Source organism: Sinocyclocheilus anshuiensis, unplaced genomic scaffold (assembly GCF_001515605.1).
Source record: "Sinocyclocheilus anshuiensis isolate Anshui unplaced genomic scaffold, SAMN03320099.WGS_v1.1 scaffold2041, whole genome shotgun sequence".
In the NCBI taxonomy this organism is placed as follows: Eukaryota; Metazoa; Chordata; class Actinopteri; order Cypriniformes; family Cyprinidae; genus Sinocyclocheilus; species Sinocyclocheilus anshuiensis.
In genome coordinates this window covers 557,137-577,918 of record NW_015541069.1, presented here as the reverse complement: position 1 = coordinate 577,918, position 20,782 = coordinate 557,137, and the positions used below count along the sequence as shown (strand labels likewise).

The 20,782-nt window shown below is 36.8% G+C and overlaps 2 protein-coding genes and 1 long non-coding RNA gene across 3 annotated transcripts; 2 read left to right on the top strand and 1 right to left on the bottom strand.

Annotated features, from left to right (window-relative positions):
• Positions 1–3,640: 3,640 nt before the first annotated feature.
• LOC107690679 (TNF receptor-associated factor 2-like) lies at positions 3,641–11,951 on the bottom strand. The gene is made up of 11 exons (XM_016489069.1): positions 11,757–11,951; positions 11,265–11,515; positions 10,856–10,934; positions 9,848–9,946; positions 9,462–9,623; positions 9,214–9,288; positions 9,020–9,094; positions 8,424–8,924; positions 8,164–8,341; positions 7,868–8,016; positions 3,641–6,885 (listed from the first exon to the last, which is right to left on the bottom strand). Exons 2-11 carry the CDS (start codon positions 11,450–11,452, stop codon positions 6,667–6,669), a joined length of 1,725 nt encoding a protein of 574 aa, XP_016344555.1. The 5' UTR covers positions 11,453–11,515; positions 11,757–11,951; the 3' UTR covers positions 3,641–6,666.
• Positions 11,952–13,733: 1,782 nt separating this feature from the next.
• LOC107690678 (uncharacterized) lies at positions 13,734–15,221 on the top strand. The gene is made up of 3 exons (XR_001634475.1): positions 13,734–14,191; positions 14,453–14,490; positions 15,078–15,221. It is a non-coding gene; the product is annotated as an uncharacterized LOC107690678 (long non-coding RNA).
• Positions 15,222–15,597: 376 nt separating this feature from the next.
• On the top strand, positions 15,598–19,830 carry LOC107690677 (TRAF-type zinc finger domain-containing protein 1-like). The gene is made up of 7 exons (XM_016489068.1): positions 15,598–15,878; positions 16,725–17,086; positions 17,557–17,805; positions 18,740–18,854; positions 18,989–19,199; positions 19,305–19,365; positions 19,505–19,830. Exons 1-7 carry the CDS (start codon positions 15,608–15,610, stop codon positions 19,538–19,540), a joined length of 1,305 nt encoding a protein of 434 aa, XP_016344554.1. The 5' UTR covers positions 15,598–15,607; the 3' UTR covers positions 19,541–19,830.
• The last annotated feature ends 952 nt before the right edge of the window (positions 19,831–20,782 follow it).

Sequence of the window (20,782 nt, the reverse complement as noted above, 5' to 3'; positions counted from 1 at the left end):
CCGGCGCGATGAGACAAAAGCAGTAAATGTCTCTTTTATGTCTTTTAATGTCTCCACGACATGGCGGCGGCAGCAACAACAATACTACAGCGAGAATAAAAGTTACGCCTTCTTTCTTTGTGTGAACATTTGGGCGGTGTTATGCAAATCTTCCCACACAGTGACGTAGACATGTGGGGGCGTGTTTAAATGAGGCGTTTTAGGAAGGCATTGACAAGTCTTACATTTTATAAAGAATATCTCTTTGGGTTTGAGACTTTAGTCTTTGCAACTTTAGGGATCTTATCTATGCACGAACAGCTTGTAACACTACAAAGAGAAAGGAACATTTTAAATTGCATCATATGCAATTCGTTTTCTTTTGAGAGACAATAACTTTATACACGGTGCACTTTTAGATTTAAAACTTTGCAGGATGTTTTCATTCACTTGTTTTCATTCAGAGTTACACTCTGCATTAAAGGTCATTTTCAAAAATCCATAATAGGGGCACTTTAACTCTACTATGGTTGCTTTGTTGTGAGCTATTCTTTATGTCTTGTTATTACAATCATTGTAATTTTAGCATTATTTACAGCATATACTATTATAGTTGATATTTTGATAAAGTTTTATCTTTATATATTTTATATTTTAATATTTTCATTTTTAGTAAATTTGTGTGCTTACTATTATTATTATTATTATTATTTAATATTACTGTTAAGATTTATTTTTTATTTCGGTTTTAGGCAATATTTCTAATTTTCATTTTAAACTGCATGTCATATGACTTAATCAAAGCACATCACTGGCTAAACTAAGGTCTTCTCTTTCCAACAAAAAAACCGAGAATGTTCTCTTAAAGAGACAGTGGCAAGGAAATTAACACAAAGAGTATGTTGCCATATGGCTACACCATGCGGTAGAGGGTTAATATTACTGTTAAGATTTATTTTTTATTTCGGTTTTAGGCAATATTTCTAATTTTCATTTAAAAAAATTCATTCAACATTTTATTTCAGCTATATTTCAATTAACAAAAATGTTTTCAATAGTTGTAGTTTTAGTTAACGACAACTGCTGAAAAGTCGCTGTATAAAAGACAGCCCAAAGGGTAGTTTACTGGCTTTAATTTTTCTAAGCATTACGACAGTTCCTTTGAAAGGATTTGTTGGTTGGCATTGGCATCAGGCGCAATACTTAAAGGAGCCCGTGTAACAGCAAGTGTAATCTGTTACTGCTAAGATAAATCAGCAGTTTTTGGGCTCCAGTAGGATGTCTGACTTTGTTTTCTCAAGTGGGTCAAAGTGTTCTTTGTACACCCCTAAATGGTAACCTGAGCAACAGCATTGGGGATGTCTTCAGGGCTGCTGAGATGATGGGAAATCAGTGTGTGACAGGGGAAACAGACTCAGAGGAAGTCTTTCTGCTTGGATGATGTAAGAGGACTCAGTAATACAGCAGCTGATCAAGGCCCCGATCAGACAGAATGCGTTTTTCAGGTTTGAAAACGCAAGGTGTACAGCACTTTTTTTTTTTGGTTGACTTTTTTTCATTTAGAAAAGAGCAGTGCGCTGCATTTTTTAAGTTGCTAGGCAACCACCAAATCAGTTGTCCTGTCAATCTAATCAGATTATAGCGTAGGCTGTCATATTAGCAGAAACTTTAAAAAAGTACAGCTCCAGTTAACCCGCGTCAGCCACAAGTTTCTCCTCCATCATTGCAGTCTCTGGACGTTCCACTGGTTCCAATGGTTCCAAGCAACTGTAAACTTCAGTCACCACAACGGAAGGCCCATCTCTCCATTCATTTGATTGTACAATGGAAAAAGTTGATTTTTTATTTTATTTTTTTTACTTCAGGTGCTCAGAGCACTTCTACAAAAACGCGAGGTACAGCAGGCGGATAAAACCGATATTGTATACTTTTTATTTCCAGGGAACATAAACAGTGCACGAAACGCACAAAACCCATTCTGTCTGATCGGGGCCTAAATCTGCAGTTGATCTGTCTTGTACAAACAAATATGACAAAAGAAGAGAAACACTTTATTTCACATTATCACATGCAACCACAATGAATGCATTTAAAACATCCTAAGGGGGCTAATTTGGTTAATCAAAAAAAAAAAAAAAAAAAAAAAAAAAAAAAAAAAAAAAAAAAAAAAAAAAAAAAAAAAAAAAAAAACCCCACAAATCTAAACTTTTTATAATATAAAATTGAAACTTGTGCCTGACGTAGGTTTGGGCTGCAGTTGTTATTGATTATAGTTTATTAGTTATAACAATTGATTAATTATAAATAATAAGATTAAAATTAATTTAATTAAATTCAGATCTCGATTCAATTCTATTTTGAAAAAAAAAATGCCAATTTTGCTTTAAAATTAAGAGAAAATTCATCCTGTCATTTTTCCTGAAACAGTCATTAATTGCACTGAATTCAATACAGACTGTGAACTCACATTAAAGTAAAACATGATTTCTGAAGATGGTGCTGAGGATACCAAAAAGAACAACATGGCACAAACTATGCAGTAAAGGGGGATAGTTCAAAAAACGCAGTGACATCAGCAGGACAGACAGAGCAATACAAATGCATTATCACGCTGACATTCAAAATAGGCACAGAGTAAAAGATCTATCTTATAATTTATAAGAATCAACATCAGGACCATTTAAATGAAGCAATTGCAACTAATCTGAAATATTTATTTTTACCCAGCTGTACTAACCAGCCTCAAGCATTGGACAGCTTTGTTTCTTTCAGAATCATCATTTTCTATCTGCTGACTACACACAGAGAGAAAGCTGTGATAGAGGGAATACCCTCATGCTAATTCTCAGATTAGGGTCTGTTAACTGTGATTGAGAGCTCCAGATTTGCCCAGGGGAAAAGTCAGGGACTAACAGCCTAATTGAATATTTTATAGTGAGAAGATCGCTGCCATTGCCCTTTTATGCCAGAACATGAGGGGCAAAATATACTGAGCCCTTATAAAAATAATTTGAAAAGGATTGCTCACTTAAAAATGAAAATTCTGGTATCATTTACTCTAATGAATATACTTAAGAGTTTAACAAGGCTTTGTTCATGGACATATTTCCTACAGGAAATCCCTTTTGGGCAATCTTGTATTTTCACTCAAATTGTCCCATAAACCAAAAGACTGAAGCTTTACAATGACAGACTTAAGAAGAGTGAAAATCTAATTCGTAACGTATACTTGATCCACTGGAAGCTATTAGGCTTCATGATTGGCTATCTTGAAATCTTTCTTTTGTATACATGTCTGGAGATTTAACACACAGACCTACTATATTTTCCTGAACTACAAAAGCATTTTTTCCCGAGATTATAGCACCATGAGGAATTTCAGCTGACTACTTTTTAACCATATTAAACAAACCACTTTCAGCTGTGCCTCCTCTAAACATCAAGTAATTGGCTGAAAGTGCCATTGTTCAGACATCACCCTCTTTACCTCTTACTGTAGCTCTCAGTCCAACAGGGAACGCCTGAACTCAAGAGCACTTCACTGGACTCTGTGAAAGCCATCAGTCTGAGAAGCCCTTTATTACACCCCCATAACAGCTCATATTTCCTGGAATAGAGAGTGAGCAATGCATTTATGTGATTTAGAGATGATGCTTGGACACATACCTTTGATTCGCTCATTAATATGTATCACAGTTAACAGGAAATAATTCTCTGATAAGCTCAACTCATCATCCTAAAATGACCCCGTGGTGCATAATGATCAATGGTGAATGAGCACCCCCATGTGGACATGTGTGATGTAACAGAACGACTGGAGAAAGAAGAGAACAGAAAAGACTTTATTTTAGATTTCACTGAGAATTAAATCATAACACAGGATGAATCACACAGAGGTTCCTTCCTTGGCACATCTACTACCACAATTTGCGGAAGAAACCCACAGTGCCTTCACAGTAACATCTCTAGCTCTGTAAAACAGAATCGGGAAGATCAGTGGCACTGAGACACCATGAGAAAGGCATACAAAGTTACATAGAAAGTTTGATTATTAAAGCAACTTCTATGAAATGCAACCCTGGAAATAAAAAGTATACAAATCGTAGTCAGCTGAAGAAGAAAAAAAAAATCAGTCCTGGATTCCATAAATTATTCTTCCTGTGAGTTTTAATCTCAACGGTATGCAAAAACTTAAAAAATAGCACATTTCTAGTGTTAGTGTATGCTTATCCAAAAATAAAACCCAAGTCAGAGTCAGTTAACGTATTATTTCTTACAGATAAAGGGGGCTCTCACCCAGGTAAGGTCAAGCATTTCCTATTCTCCTCTTCAGCGTATGAACATGAGCCCAAATTGAGTGAATGCAAACAGTAGGTTTCACACTCAAGAACAGGAAGGACACTTGTATAATTGCACAAGCTAAAATGTGTGCACTACTACTAGTAAATCATGTGATGGCTACTCAAAACAGGTAAATAAAAAGTATGTTTTCCAAAAATCTCAAAGAATATTATTAATATGATTTACAATACAACACCCTGGCCACATGCAATGTTAGCTAAAGCTATGTATTAGAGAACATTTGTATAGAAGCAGTTATGCTACAGAGGCACGTCACATCTGTAGAACTATTCACACAAGTACTTTGAAATCTCATTGGGGCAAAAAGCAAGCAAGGAAATCTATGAAGGTGAGATTTATTCATGTAGACAGGTTCTTGCGAGAGAGAGGAAAAACCGGAAGATCTTTCAAAATCTCATTCCCTCAGAGGATGCTGCCAAAGTGAAGGAGAACTTACCAAAGCCCAAAAAGAGCCCGAACACATTTTGAAACCATCCCAACAGGAAATAGTACATGTATTATCGATGTAAATCTATAATATATATTTATGATTCATATTTGTCATATCCACAGCTACATCAGTCGTAAAACTGTGTACACTGTATAGTTTATCTATTTATATTAAATTAATTATATACCACACTCACATGTATAACGGTCATATACTCCATCGCAATCAACAGATAATAAAGGTAAAGCAATACAAATAAAATGTTGGTCTACAAAGTAAACCAATATTTTACAATATGTTTTTTTCTTCTCTATCAAAACATCTCATGCACAGAGAGGTTTCGATATCTGTGGGAACTGGTTTGAAAATAGGCTGGGCCTAGGTGCTTTGGTAGCATGAAGGCATCTTAAAAAAGCATCTCAGACTCCGTTTCAGAAAATAACCAGACCTAAAAGCTCACATGGAAGACGTACTGTATACTAAAAGCCCTTATGTAGGAGTTATGCATTATATATGTATAGTAATGCCTTCTCTGGTTGCAAATAAACAAAAAAAATCTCATGGACAAAATGCATTGAATTTACTGTCTATTAAGGACTGAGGCTACTTCAAAATGGCATAAATCACATTCCTCATTTTTCTAGCACATTTACAGAATGCACACCCCCCAGTCTTTCTGGGAAAAAGACGACAGGAATCAATGACTACGAGTTTCTCAAACACCTGCTTGGTTTATACTGATGGGCACGGTCCAAAGCAAGTCATATAGTTTTAATGGCATCCATAACGTTTGCCCAAAGCAGCACAATATCAACAGAACACCCAAAAACACAAGAAAACATCGAAATGCTAACAGACATCAGCCTTTCCACATCACAATAAAGCACACAAGATTATCTGTCCTACTTACACTACCTTTATGCTAAAGGCTGCATCTTTTATTCGCGTAGAACCACGTCGGCTGATGAGGCATTTGAGGTCCAAAGCAAAACTGGATGATTTTAACACCAGCGTGATTTAGTTGTTTTCTTCAACAGCGATTTTACAATGAAACTGCTTTCGCTTCTCAGGCTCAGGGTGTAAACCTGGTCTGCTGCTAACTTGAATGTATCTTCCACAGATCCAACATGCAAACTAATACATCAAAGAACACCGAAAATGGAAACGAAGGCCAAAAAACAGATCACACCTTCACACACACACAAACTCCTCAACTCACAAGCAGGTTATCAAAACCCAAATTCTAAACTTTGAATTCAAGCAATGTCCACCACTACAGAGAGCCAATGAAAACGAGAAAGATTCGAGGCACAAAATGCTCAGAGGGAATGTCAGAAGACCGTCGATGCGTATACTCAGAGTATGAAGCAAGTTAACTACGCAGTCGCAAAATGAATGCATAGACATCATTCGTTAGTGTGAATCCATGTCCGTCTACGCGCAAAACATTAACTTACGAGTAGCTCAGACATTAAGGAAAGGAAAAAGTACCCAAATAGTGAGTGCGACACAAGCCAAGCGCTTGGAAATGAAATGACGTCCGTCTTGTGGAGAAAGTCTTCTCAATCTCTATAAAAGGCAAGGTGCCACATCTATGGCACAGGCAAGTAGTTACGTTACAATCACAGCTGACAGCTATCCCACTACGAGAGAGTGGGAGGTTCCCAAAGGGCAACTATATTACAGTAGAACTGCACAAACTCTAGGAACAATTTTGGTACATAATGCACAGTGGCGTCACGCCCAGCACAGTATTGCACTGGGTACCATAGTCTCTTTGGGCTCAACGCGAGCACAGCAAAGAGCTCAGACCGAGGGAACAGGCCTCAGGAAAAAAAGTACTGCACTAGAACCACTACAGGCTGGAGAGAGGAGCATGGTGAACATCTGACACCTTAAAGGCCTGTGAGGTCAACAATGGCCTTGATGAAGATGGTGTCATCTCGGATGTAGGAGTTCTTGGTGTCTAGTTTGGAGAGAGGGCAGAAGAGAGGGCAGCCGCTGGCAATGTTCATGTCACTCACAGGCCTCTGGAAGGAGGAAGAGGAAATGTCTGGCCGGAAGGCATCGATGATGTGCTCCCTGTTGTTCTGATCCAGCAACATGAGGGTGACCTAAGGACCAAGGTGTTGGATAAACTTTTGAATAACCAAAAAGGTCTGAGTTTACACAGGTATGCATGGATGCAAAGCTGAAGCCAGTCATTCATGATTCAGTGGAAGGAACATTAAGAACCCCATAAAAAGCATAAACTGAGAACACAAAGGGATGGAAAATAGCCACGGTCACATATTATGTGTGAATGACAAAACATGGTTTAAAACAATACCATTAAAAATGGTATAAAACAAATTTAATGACTGTAAAAATGTCATGTTGTCATGTGTGAAAAGCAAAAACAACACTATCATTCAAAAGTTTGGTCAGTTTTTTTAAAAAGAAATTAATATTTAAAATTTATTACGATTAAAAATTTATATTCAAGAATCATTAAAAAAAAGTATGACATATCCACAAAAATATCAAGTAGCACAACTGTTTTCAACATCGATAATAATTTTAAAAAATGTTTTTTTGAGCAGCAAATCAGCACATAAGAATGATTTCTGATGGATCATGTGACACTGAAGACTGGAGTAAATTCACCTTTGCCATCATAGGAAAAAAATTACATAAAAAAAAAAGTATATATATAAAAATTAAAGACTTTTATAGGTCTTTTATTAAGACAATAAAATCTTATTACCATTTGAAATATTAGTGATTTTTACTGTATTTTTGATCAAATAAATGCAGCTTTGATGAGCATCAGTCTTAAAAAAATTAATAAATAAAACTATTATATATTTTCCTTACACCTTACATACATGGAAGTGTATTCAAGGTCTAGGTGTTTTTTTCCAAGTATTTTCTTATTCATTAATATCAGTAAGCTATTGGAGAGTCACACCACAAATTGCATTTATGTAATTTTAAATAAATTAACAGGACAAAAAAAAGAAGCGGCACATCATTGAATCTGAAAAGTCTGTCAGGATTTCATCAATGGTCAAAAAAATGGCCAGACGCACAATGTAAGAAGTTGATCAGACTGACCTTCTGATTGAAAGGCCACTTAAGCAAGGCATCACTGTGTCCCCTCATCACCACGAAGAACAGAGACAAGTGTGTACCACGTCCCGTCCCATCCCCATTCAGATAGATGCGCAAACACATCTTATAGCCATATTTGCTTGTGTAAAATGCTGTAAAACACAACAGGGCACTTTGGAGTGAGATGACATACATCAAGATGTTTATATCAAAGCTGAATGACAAACACAAGCAATCCCTCATATTATTCTTAATAATTAATATGTAACAGTAAAGTAAAATATACAAAATAAAAATACCAGGCGAGAACATAGCAGGTGCCCGTCCGGCTACAGCATCTTGTCTCTTCTTCGAGAAGTCAGAGATCTTCCACACAAACACGCCATCGTAAGTGGCAGCGGACATCTCCCTCATCTTTGCCTCCATCTCCACGATGGAGAGATCCCTAAGGCCTACTGTCCTCTCCAACTGCCGTACCTGCATAAAAAATCTAATATTGTAGGAAACTATATCTCAGGTTTAAAAAAAATACATATCTGCTTTCCATCAAACACTTTACTTTGTTGTTGAGTATCTCAATCTTGTCCTGGTCAAGCCGGTGCTGACGGTTATAGGCCTCCATGGTGGTGGCGGAGCGCTCCATCTCACGGTTGAGCACGCAGACAATGTTCTCAAAGGTGCTTACCTTCAGCTCCAGCTCCTGACAGCGGCGGCTGAGCTCCGCCACTTTGGTCTTCTCACTGTGTAGCTGCAGCTCCAAGGCTGCCCCAACAGCTGTAGGGAGTGGGGTGAAAGACGTACCGAGCGTCGGAGCAGGCGGTGGCGGCAGTAGCGCACAGGCCCCCTGCACGGGAGCCCCTGCTCCACTCAGCTGGCCCATCTTCTGCTCCAGCTCCCGCAGAGACTGATGCAGCTCGTGGATCTTATGGCTGGCCAGTTCCAGACTCTGAGGCTGCAGACTCTCCAAGTTCACCTTGATGCCCATGATGAAGTGCAATAGGAGGTTTAAGTGCTTGTAGGAACAGGCTTGCTCATGGTCATGGATCTTCTCCTTTTCCACCTACAGAAAATCAGAGAGCCTGATGCTAAAAAAACGTTTGTAGAACCGAAATGGATATGAAGTGTAATGGATGGAGAAAACGTGAGATTACCTACCGTCATATCACAGCCTACAACGTGAAATCTGCAAGGTGTTCGGAATTTGGTGCACAGTTTAATGTGGTCCACATACTGCAGAAGGAAAAGATAGATACCCAAAGGAAAGTAACTATGAAAATGTTCTCTCAGCATAAAAAAACAATATAAATACAACAACAAAAAATTAAACAGCCTAAATACTATTTACTTACTTTCTCTCTGGGAATTTTTTTCTTGGCACAACCTTCACAAATCATGGGATATTTAGGGCATATCTCATCATGGGCCTAAAAAAGAACCTATTCTTAGTAGTATCACAAAAATCCAAAACTAAAAAAATGAAATGAAAGCCATGAATGAATAAAGGATTATTTTCATGCTTGATTAATTATCCTCACATTATATTTAAGAAAAAACAGTTCAGTATTTTTAATGTTTATAAGAAAATAAAGAGTCTTACCTTAATGTTTTTAAAATGGAATGGCTCCTTGCAGTATTTACAATTAAGAGTCCTTTCTGGGCATTCTCTCTCATTGTGACGTTCAAGTTCGTTGGCTCTTAGAAGTTCTTTGCATGATGGGCAGGGAAGGATCCTGAAGTCACACTTTCCCTCATGGTTTGCCTTTGAGAGATAAAGAGCCACACAGATGGTGAATGTCATTTAAAACTATTTGTAAAATGCAAACAACACTGAAAGACAAAACACTGAAAGAAAAAAAGAAATTTGCTGGTCTTAGTTGGTCTCCCAGTCTGGTCAAGCTAGTTTGTTGGTGGGTTTGGGGCACTTTTCAGCTTGGCAAAGCTGGTTAAAGCAGTTTTATAAAGCAGGGAAGGGACACACAGTACCTCATATTCTTTAATGGTGCCTGTCCAGCTGCATTCCTCATTGATGCAAACAGCTTCAAGAGCTTCAACTTCTCTTTTGGCAGCATTATCAGGAAAAGCCTAAAAAGAAATTGCATATAATAAAAGTAAAATATTTCAACTTTCATGCGTCTCATTACTGACAGTGAAAAATGGGTTAAGGCCTGTTCACACAGTTCACACCAATGGACGATAACATTCTGTTTATTATATGCGCACAGAAAAAAATATTTCAATAATATTGTTCCTCTGTGGTGTGGATTTTTCTATTCTTATACAATTACAATGTGTATTAAACCTTTACTGTTATTGTTATCAATATAGTTGTCATTGTCTTCAATGTATAAAAACTGACTGCCTAAAATCTTGAAAAGAAAATAGATTTTTTTCCCTACTGAATTATTTAATTTATGAAAATATACTCACTCATTTAAAAACCTATAGCATAATTATTATTAATGGGATAGGTCACCTAAAAATAACAATTGTGAGGACTGCCTGCCTCATTCACTATTCACTTTCATTGCATCTTTTTGCCCATAAAAGCTTTGTCATTCCACCCAACAAGTCAGGTTTGAAACAACTTTCACTTTAACATTTGCCACCACCCTTCCGAAAAACTTCAGAGGAAGTCACAGCTTCTGCCATATGTTACTACAGTTACTGTACAAACTGTACTTCAGATCATTTAAAAATAGAACAATTGTATTGTAGTAAAACTGGATATTTTTCCATTTAAGTAACTTTGTATTAGCCACCACGGTTACAAAAAAAGTCCGAAATATACAAAACAAAAATTTATTGTGGTTTTACCATAGTAACAGTATTTTAGTAGATGTGGTATTTTAGTGGAAACTACAGTGATTATGGTATTTTAATCATCACTTTATTTTTATTTATTTATTTGTGGAAGGTCTATCATTACTAAAAATATTTCAAGGCGATTTTCCTACCATTTAAATCGTTCTTTATAATAAAACGAATACTTACACAGCCCTGTTTCAAAATTGATGTTGGTTCTTCAAATATGTCCTCCTTTATACAGGCACTGCATTTCTGTGGTCCGGAGCTGCGATGGAAAAGGAAAGGTTTCATACACACATACACACACAAGAAAAACAAAAACAAATAAATACAAAGGCACACCGCATATAATAAAAGAGTTGATTTTGACAATAGCTGCAAGTCTGGCTATTGTAGTTTACACCTCGCCCAGCTAAACCTGAAGCCGAACACAACCTGACAGCCTGCATTTATTTATGTTTCCCGATCTGAAGCAACGTTTACTGCTTGTACGCTCATAAAATATACCATAAAAATGGCACGGGAGGCCTGACAGCTCGTGTTCATCTTTTGTAGTGTCGTGTCAGGTGGGCCATCTGGACTGAATGCCGCTTACCTCACTGCTTTATTAAAACAATAAGAACAGAAACGATGTCCGCACTGCGCCTGAAACGGTCTCCTAAGGATTTTCAGACAGATATTGCACAGATGCTTGTCCTCCAGCTTGTTGGCGAGTATTTTCTTGGGGAAGCCAGGTTTGTTGCCTTCTAATGAAGATGGTGGAGAGGGTTCCTGTGCAGCCATTATTCCCGATCGCGCATGTGACCAGGCTCCGGAGAAGAGACACGAATCTTTCTACACATTTCACTGAAAGGGGTTGTAAACACACGATTTTGCATTGTGTCACATGAAAGGATTAACTTACTGTGCATAGTTAAATACGTCTAAATACACGCACGGTTTAATGTTTATACAGGCATGACTGACAAAATAATACCATCGTCTTAATAAATTTTTATAGTAGCAAGGTGCATTTACTGTTGTTGGGATCTCGGATTATTTTCATAACAATACATTTTGTTACGTTTTAAAATCACATATGTCCTACCATTTTATGGTCCAACGAACATTATAAAACCTCCTCCTGCAGTGCTGTGAAACATTTTATCAAATACATTCAGCGTTCTTGCCGTGTGCAGTCATAAGTATAATCATAATTTATTATAATTAATAATATTGTTTATAGTGTTCCTCAAAAATGTGAGTAACTAGGCGTCGCAGTCTCTAGCCGATCATGGATGGTAGCGTCCACTAGAGGGCGAATGATGACAAAATAAGTGAAGCTTTTTCTTCTTCTTCTTCTTGTTTATCGGCGGTTTTGGCAAACCAACTTAAAGGTGCATTACCGCCACCTACTGATCTGGAGTGTGGAGTGAACAGATTTGGTAGAGAGGATATATATTATATTTAAAAAAACAATTAAAAAAAAATTATATTTTATATATATATATACCACAATTACAATTTATATTCTTTCCATATTTCCTGTCTTTTTTAGATAATTGAACACTTCTTCTTTAATTCTTGATTGCATTTGGCTATTCCCTAGTAATATCTTGAGTGATACTTTATCATGTCCCATCAAACCTAATTTATGATTAAGTTGATTTCTTTCTCTTTCATACGCATCGCATTCTAGAAGAATGTGCTTTACTGTTTCTGGATTGCCACATTTATCACATCTTCCATTTTCATGCTTCCCTATTTTGTGTAAATTTAAATTTAAAGCTGAATGTCCAATCCTCATTCTTGTTATAATAACATCTTTCTTCCTACTCCCACATCTTATTCTCTCTTCACCTACACATCCCTGTATCTGGTAAAGATGCCTTCCTTTTATTCCACTATCCCACAACGTTTGCTATATCTTTCTTACTTCAATTGATATAATTCTCTTGATTTCAGATTTGCTAATTGCTATATTAATTTCACTATCTGAGTGCTTCAGAGCCATCTTAGCCAAGCAGTCCACTTCCTCATTTCCCTCCACCCCAGTATGAGCCGGTACCCATAGGAAGTATACCATTATCCCTGATTGTCTAATTCTAAACAAGTACTGTAATACTTCATATATTAAATCTTGCCGTGCTGCAGATTTACCACTCACTAGACTTGTTAGAACAAACATTGAGTCTGTACATATTACAATATTATTTGGTTGTATTTCTTCAATCCATTGTAGTGCTAATATAATTGCTATTAATTCTGTAGTAAAAACAGACAAATGATCTGATATTCTTTTGGCTATTTTTATTTTAAATGCAGGAATATATACTGCTGCTGCTGTCCTTCCAGATTCAGGATCCTTCGACCCATCCGTATATATCTGTAACTGTGAATAATATGCTTGATTTATATACTGTTGAACTACTATATTTATAGGACTGATCTTCTCCTTTTCCTTTATTTCTAATAAGTGAAGCTAGAAACTTTAATGTATTAAAATGACAAAATAAAAGTCTTCTGGCATTATACATTGTTCTTTCTTTTATTGAACAATCATAACAAATAATACAATAACATATAATAGAATGCATATTTAAAATACAACAATAATAATTATTATTATTATTAGTAGTAGTATTACTACTACTACTATTGTTGTTGTTTTTCTAAAGATAAAGCAATATAATAGAATGCATATTTAAAATACAACAATAATAATTATTATTATTAGTAGTAGTAGTATTACTACTACTACTATTGTTGTTGTTTTTCTAAAGATAAATATCAAAAATTAGTTGGTCTTTAACATGACTGCCTAAAACCTATAATTATATATAATATTAACCTATACGATGTATTATTTTTGATTTAATAAAATAACCCAATAAAAGTTAAAATTTTTCCTTCTGATTTTTTCACTTAATAAATAAAATCGTCAAGATAAAAACGTCAAACAAAGATCCATCATATTTTGCAGTGGAGCTACTTTCCACCATTCGTTATTTGCCAAGTATTTTTGCCGAGCATCTTCGTCTTTTATTTTGAACATATTAAAAAATAATATCTTCGTCACCATCTGTCAGTCGTGCTTTTTCACGGATACGGACGCTTGTTGATACTGTGGCACGAAACGAAAGCTGAACGGATAATTGTGATAGCTGGCGCAGATCTACCTCAGGCCAGTAGTAGTTTATTACTTGTTTCTGTGTAGATGTACAGAGTCTAATGTCTCGAATCTCATGACCTAGTATTGTAGTGTGCGTTATAGCAGGCCAGCAATGGACACTCTTCGAGATGGCAGCCCAGGCATTTAGATTACACTAATCAGACTTCAAAGCAGCTATTTAAAATACCCTGGTGCCTATTCAGTTTTGTGGGCTAAACACTGTTGACTGTCTTCATTTCATTGAATAATTCCTTGAACGCTTACTCGTTCTGGGACCGAGAACAAGGACGAAAAGTAACGTTACTATTAGTTTACTTCTCTACCGAAACTGCAGCTTCAGGTGGTCGCTTACAAGCTTCGGCAATAATAAGGTAAGTGTGCAATGTTAGTATGTCTAATTTTAGCTGTTTTAAGGAAAAAAACAAATTATAAATCATATGATGTTTGTTTAATGTTTTCACGGAATGAACTCCCAATTCATTTAAAAGTCGGAGGAGAGCGAAGTACAATCTTTGTTATGGTGTATTTTTTCCCCTTTTACCATCTATATTTTATTAAGGACATTTTATTTAGTTTAAGCCAGAAACACTTATATACACTATGTGTTTCATGGGTTTCTCTTTTCCACACAGACTATGGCCGAAGAAAATATCCAGTTTTGCAGTAATTGGTAAGTAAAAATAAATACATAGAAATAAGTGAAAATCAATCATATCGTCATTTCACGTGCCCACATGCTTTTTCCCCACGTAAAGCACAAAAGAGGATGTTAGTCAGAATGACAGTTTCAGTCACCATTCACATTCATTTCATCTTTTCATTTTTTTTTTTCAAATGAAAGTGAATGGTGACATGTTCTGTCATTTTGCCTAATATTATCTTCTGTGTTGCATGTAAGAAAGAAAGTCAAACAGGTTTGGAAAATCTTGAGGGCGAGTACATAGTTTTTATTTTTGGGTGAACTATTCCTTTGGATAAGAAATGCTGTTTTGTAGTTTCGTTTTATTAGACAACCTTTGGCTTTCACTTAGGTGTGTTATGAGTTACCAGTCCCTCCCATCAGTCCACCTGGCTGTACTGCAGTCAGTGTTTGGATGACACACTTTTATCCAAAGCAACTTGTGTTATAATTTTTACAGTGACAGCTTCCCAGGAGTAACCATCAGTTTAGTCTTAGTCAAGGACACAAGGGCAATTGTGGTGTTTCTAGAACCAATATTGTGTCAACCAACTGACCATGATATGCTCTGTCTCTAGCAAGCATGACATTCCAGAAGCCAACTTTACAACACATGAGATCCACTGTCGAAGGAATATTGCTCTTTGTGAGGTGTGCCAGGAGCCTTTTCCTCATGCTGAGCTTGTGCAGCACAAAGAGATGGACCATGCAGAGGTATGATCCGGCCATGGTGTATGATTAAACGACTGTATATTTGATAATATCCCTAAAGACCTTAGTCAGAGTGCTGTGGACATGAATAAAAAAACTTTGAAGAAAATCTTCTGGGAAAAAAAAATTCAAGTCCGTGTAGGTTGTGAGAATCAGATTAAAATTGTATATATATTTTTTTTTTTCTGTTTACTGTCCCATAATGTTTATCTAAACCAGCATGACTTTATTCTGCTTAACACAGACACGCACACAAAATATTTTGAATAATTTTTTTTCTTTGTAATGTCTGTACAATGAAGGTCAATGGAGTCAAAACAGTGATGATAAAAAAGGTAACTCTTTATTTTAAGGTGTCCTTACTTACTAATATAATAACAACTGCAAGTGTAACGTTATGCTGAGAGAACAACACATCCATCCAGCCCTGTGCGGAAGTCTGACTCCACCTCAGGAGAGGCACAGTAGTAGGGCAGGGGCTCAGTCTCCTGGAGCATGGTTTGAGGCGCATTCAATCCATAACCTAATACACAATAACAGCACAGGGGCAGCAGAACGCAGGGGTCCACCACGACCCTTGGAGGACAGACTACACAACAGCACCAGAGGAACAGTGATGGGAGGAACCAGGAGATACGCAGAAACAAGGAACAGTGATTTTGCTTATTGTAGGTATCCGTCTGGCTGTTTTAGTCCTTATTCACAAAAAATATTCACCATAAACTAGGGATGCATGATATAGCCTTGACAGACATTTTTAAAATTGAACAAGTCTGTTGATACTGGATATCTAATTGTGAATTTCCCCTATTTTTACATTTATGCCAACTTTACACTGCAAATGAGGCACAAAAATGCGTCTGAATTGGCAATTAGGCATCTTTACTCAGAGGTGGCATAAATACATTTACACAGCAATTAAAACTACATTACTAGGGTTATACTAGGGGCTGAGGTGGGTCAGAGCAGTAATAATTTAATCTGGCTTTTATGCTGCATTGCGTCTTAACACAGAATATTGAGCAGACACATAGAAGATGCGTAAAGATACCTTTAGATTACTTTTGTTGTCATCTAACACTTGAAGTTAATCTTTAAAAACTACTAATAATTTAATAACACTGTTAAATGTGACATTTAGCAAATCTCAAATTGAATATCAATTTTTAGAACTCTACTTTATAATGGTTTTATGCCTAAATTTACTTGTAGCATGTAAAATGATTGGTTTTCATTTTTAGTATTTAATTTTTAAATAATTTTGACAAAATCCATTTGTCCACTTTGGATAAAACCATCTGCGAACTGCATAAATGTGAAAATAGTGTAAATATAAATATTGGCCATAACATTGAATGAGTCAGAGTTGTCATATCAGTTCATCCCTACAATAAACATAATGGATTTTGAATGGGTTTTAAACATGTTGTTGAATATGATGGGAGCTTTCATCGGGTATTAACAGGATGTTCGAGCAAAAAAGAAATAACCTTCCACTCTGCTCATTTCCTCAGTGCTGGATCAGGAAACGGAGCTGGGGAACAACAACAACAACCTGCTGTGGTCTCTGGGACAACTGCCAGACTATGAGTCCTCCAGTCTGGACTACATGCTGGCCCTCAGCCTGCAGAGTGAAGGTGACTTGGAGGACCCCCGTCAGGAGGGCGTGTGGACTGATGTGTGGGACCGTCACCTGGGAAGGACACCAGCCCATAGCAATCTCACTTCCCAGCTCCCCTCCAACACTAAAAACAACTGCACTGCGGCCTCCCCTAAAATCAATCCGTCCGTGGGCCACAGCCCCTCCTCAAACATCATGCTACCTTGTGAGTTCTGTGAAGAGCTCTTTCCAGAGGAAGACCTTATCTTACACCAGGTAAGTGATGAGGCCCCAATCATCCCATCACGTTACACTCCCTCTTGGCCTGATATTTAAGCCAGGCCTCTTGTGTCTTGATAGAGCCGGCAAGTGTGAAGTTGCATCAGCCACATTGGTACTTGAGAGTCCCCTCTTTTGAGTGCCATTACATGTCTACGTTAACGGAGTACAACATAAGCCATGTTCTTCATGGCAGGCTATTGTAATGTCAGCACTGATGTTGAATCTCACACTCCATTCCTTCTTGTCTATTGTTTCACAATGTGGTGTTTAGTTTCCATGGGAACCTCCTCGAATTTCAGCCCTCTAGCTTCTCCCACAGGCCCAAACCCTGTGTCAGATTCTTCTCCTCTTTCTGAGGCCATAGACTCATAGAGGAGGGGTGTGTTATCGGAGTCACTTGTTTTGGATTTTTGCCTTTAGTGGCCAGCATAAAGTTATTTACTTTTTCGGTTTTTGTCTTCTAGACCGGCTGCAGCCCAGCCTCTGCTATTGCTTCCTTCAGTAAACAAGCTCCTTCTCTTCAAAATGAAGAAATTATCACTCAAGGGGCTAGTCATGTCATTCCTCCCCACACACCCAGTCCGCCCACCCTGCCCCTCTCCGTTTCGCCGCTCTCCTACAGTTCCTCCTCCAGCCCAGCTGAGGGCGACGTACTCATTCCTTGTGAGTTTTGTGGTGTTGCCTTGGAAGAGGATGTGCTCTTTCACCATCAGGTATAACAACCTGTGTGTTTTTCTCAAGTACATAACAGGTCTTACTAATAAAGTTTTACATATAGACACATAGAATCAAAGATGCTGAACAGCAACAATAAATAATACATATAAAATATACAAATATACAAAAATGGCATAATTGTAGGACATTTTTGTTACACATATAGGTAAAAAAATCTGGAAAAAGGCACTAAATCATTTTGGAATGATAGGAAATTATTGTCCACACATTCAATTCTGAGATGTTTTATATTAATTCAAGTCAGGCACTATATATGTCTAACGTTCTAAATGTGAATGTCACCCCCAATTTTATTTGTGAAAATTATTATAAATAAAATAAAATACTACATCATCTCCACAAAATAGGCACTCATTACAATTCATATGAAATTTTTGTTTTAAAACATTGTGAGAAAACATTTACATAGTTTTGTAAAGAGAAGCTTCATAAATGTTATGATAGATATCTACAAAAGAATACTATTTAATATTATTATAATATGTCTGCGTGAACAGGGTGCGCAGAGGTATGCAAATACATACGTTGACAGGCAGGTAGTACAGCCTATCGTAGTCCTCGGACCGAGGGATATGATTGGGCAAACATTTTATTGTCCTATGCCTTCCACAGATGATATAAATACATTTAGACCATTTAACTTAGTGATTGCTATCTGGATGAGAAGAGACTTTCAACCAGCATAAAAATGTTTTTGAACTAAATCACCTACCCTGCCTTTAAGTAATTTATAAAAAGTATTTAAGTATTTTATAAAAATGTGTCAAATTTCCCTTGGGTTTACATCTAATATGTTTTGTATCATTCATGATTTGTTTCTGCAAGTATGTTTAAGCACTTTTGTGAAAGTAGAGCAGAAATGGAGCCCACCATTTAGTTGATACTCTTCAATCTTGTTATACTGTACAGGACAAGTGTGACCTCCGGCCCCAGACAGCTTATTCAATCGACAGATTGTCTCCACTGAAACCACACCACACCACCAAAGAGGCCCACGAGAGGCAGAGAAGGGTGAGACATCAAGGTGAGCCACCAGAATAGATGAACACAACCTCATCTTGTAATCTACTTATTGATTTTACTACTTATTTACCAAATATATACAGTATGTGTTTTAAATCAGTATGTAATCAATCGTACCTCTGTATCTTACTGCAGCTGACCCTGATGAGGAGCTCCTGCAGCAGACGGCTCACGGGTGGCAGAAAGGCACCTCAGGTTTGGACCAGTGGCTGCCCTCAGCCTACAGTAACACAAAGAACACGAATGCTGAGCAGCAGGTGAAGAGCAGGAACCAAAGTGGCAGAGCAGTAGAAGCCAACACGTACCTCAATGACAGCCTCAAGCCCCGTTCTACAACCACTTCGGGGTATGCTTAAATATTTTTCTGAAATAATTTCTATGTACACATGATACAATGTTAAGAGAAAAGTTACATTGAAACTAAAATGTGGTTTTTTTTTTCCCATGACAGACCTCCACACAGAGGAAGACTGGAAGGTAGAAGGAGTGATAAAAACACAGAGACACCGAAGGTATGTATGTGAATTGTTACAGGAACATAAAACAAAAATTTGGAAGAGACCTGCATGCAGGATATATTAGATGATGTTCTCAGATATTTGATTCTACTAATACTTTTTGACCTGTTCTACATTACATTTTTATCTCCAGGTGCCTAAAAAACATAATGTTGAAAAAGAGGAGTAGAAGAAAAGGGGAAAGAGTCTCACCAATCTTCTGAGTCTCTGTAACTTAAAGCAGTGACCTGTTATTACTGTCTATAGACTATTATGTTTGTGTCTGTAAAACATGTACATGTCCAGGTGAATTTATCAATTCTTTGGCTTGTATTTCTTTAATTGGACTAGGTTTTTTTTCTTCATTGTATTTTTTTCTATGGTGTTTGTATGTGATTTTAAATGTTGTTTTGAGCTTTGCTATTTTATCTTTGTTTCAAAGACGTTGGAAAAAGTTTTTTTTTTTTTTTACACACATTATAACATATAGAAACTCCCATAACACTTTACTGTTTTGTTTTATACATTAGTTAATGCACTAGTTAACATAAACAGTAAACAATGCTGCATTTATTAATCCTGGTTAATATTATTTTTTACATATACATTTTAACATTAACAATTGTGTATGTTAATATTTAGTTCATAATGCATTGTGAACTAATAATGCACTAATGACCAATATTATATTCATGAATTTTTATTAACAATGATTAATAAATGCTGTAAAATACTGAACGTATTCACTAACGTTACAGAACTGTATTGTGAAGTGCTGCAGAAATTACTAATTCTTATTTGATCCTGAGTGTGACAATTTTACAATGTACAGTTAAAAAAAAAATCAAACTTGATATTTGAGACCTTTTTATGGTGGCAACATTGGTTATGTTATTATTCTGACTGTTTATCTTCCTGTGGTCATGTAACTATCACATCTTTTCAATAAAAAGATTTTGCTGTGGCTGAAGGTAGGATGGCCATCACATTGGGTTGTTGTTGTTTTTTTCTATCTATCATCAGGGGGCTGTTTCATAAAAGACGCTAAGAAAAGCTGGGATTAAAGTCCAAACCCTGACTTGAAATAACCTAACCAATCAATCGGGACTAAAGCAGGATAATGAGTCAGGATAATTTGATGTGCAGCTTATTCTTAAACAGCCCTTAAAGGGGTCATATGATGCGATTTCAAATTTTCCTTTCTCTTTGGAGTGTTACAAGCTCTTGGTCCATAAAGAAGATCTGTAAAGTTGCAAAGACTAAAGTCTCAAATCCAAAAAGATATTCTTTATAAAAGTTAAGAGTCAACCACGCCTTCCTAAAACGCCTCGTTTAAACACGCGAGTTGTATTTACAACACTGTTCCAGAACAGTTCAACCCAAATAATCGGATGTGTCCAGCGCACTTTATGGAGGACTGTTTTCTGATCCT

Coding starts and splice junctions, on each gene's coding strand:
- LOC107690677 (XM_016489068.1), top strand. CDS start 15,608: ATGCTGAGAGAACAACACATCCATCCAGCCCTGTGCGGAAGTCTGACT. Junction 17,087..17,556: donor AAGACCTTATCTTACACCAG/GTAAGTGATGAG, acceptor TTTGTCTTCTAG/ACCGGCTGCAGCCCAGCCTC. Junction 19,366..19,504: donor AAAACACAGAGACACCGAAG/GTATGTATGTGA, acceptor TTTTATCTCCAG/GTGCCTAAAAAACATAATGT.
- LOC107690679 (XM_016489069.1), bottom strand. CDS start 11,452: ATGGCTGCACAGGAACCCTCTCCACCATCTTCATTAGAAGGCAACAAA. Junction 8,017..8,163: donor ACCTGCTATGTTCTCGCCTG/GTATTTTTATTT, acceptor TGTGTTTTACAG/CATTTTACACAAGCAAATAT. Junction 6,886..7,867: donor AGTGGCCTTTCAATCAGAAG/GTCAGTCTGATC, acceptor CTTGGTCCTTAG/GTCACCCTCATGTTGCTGGA.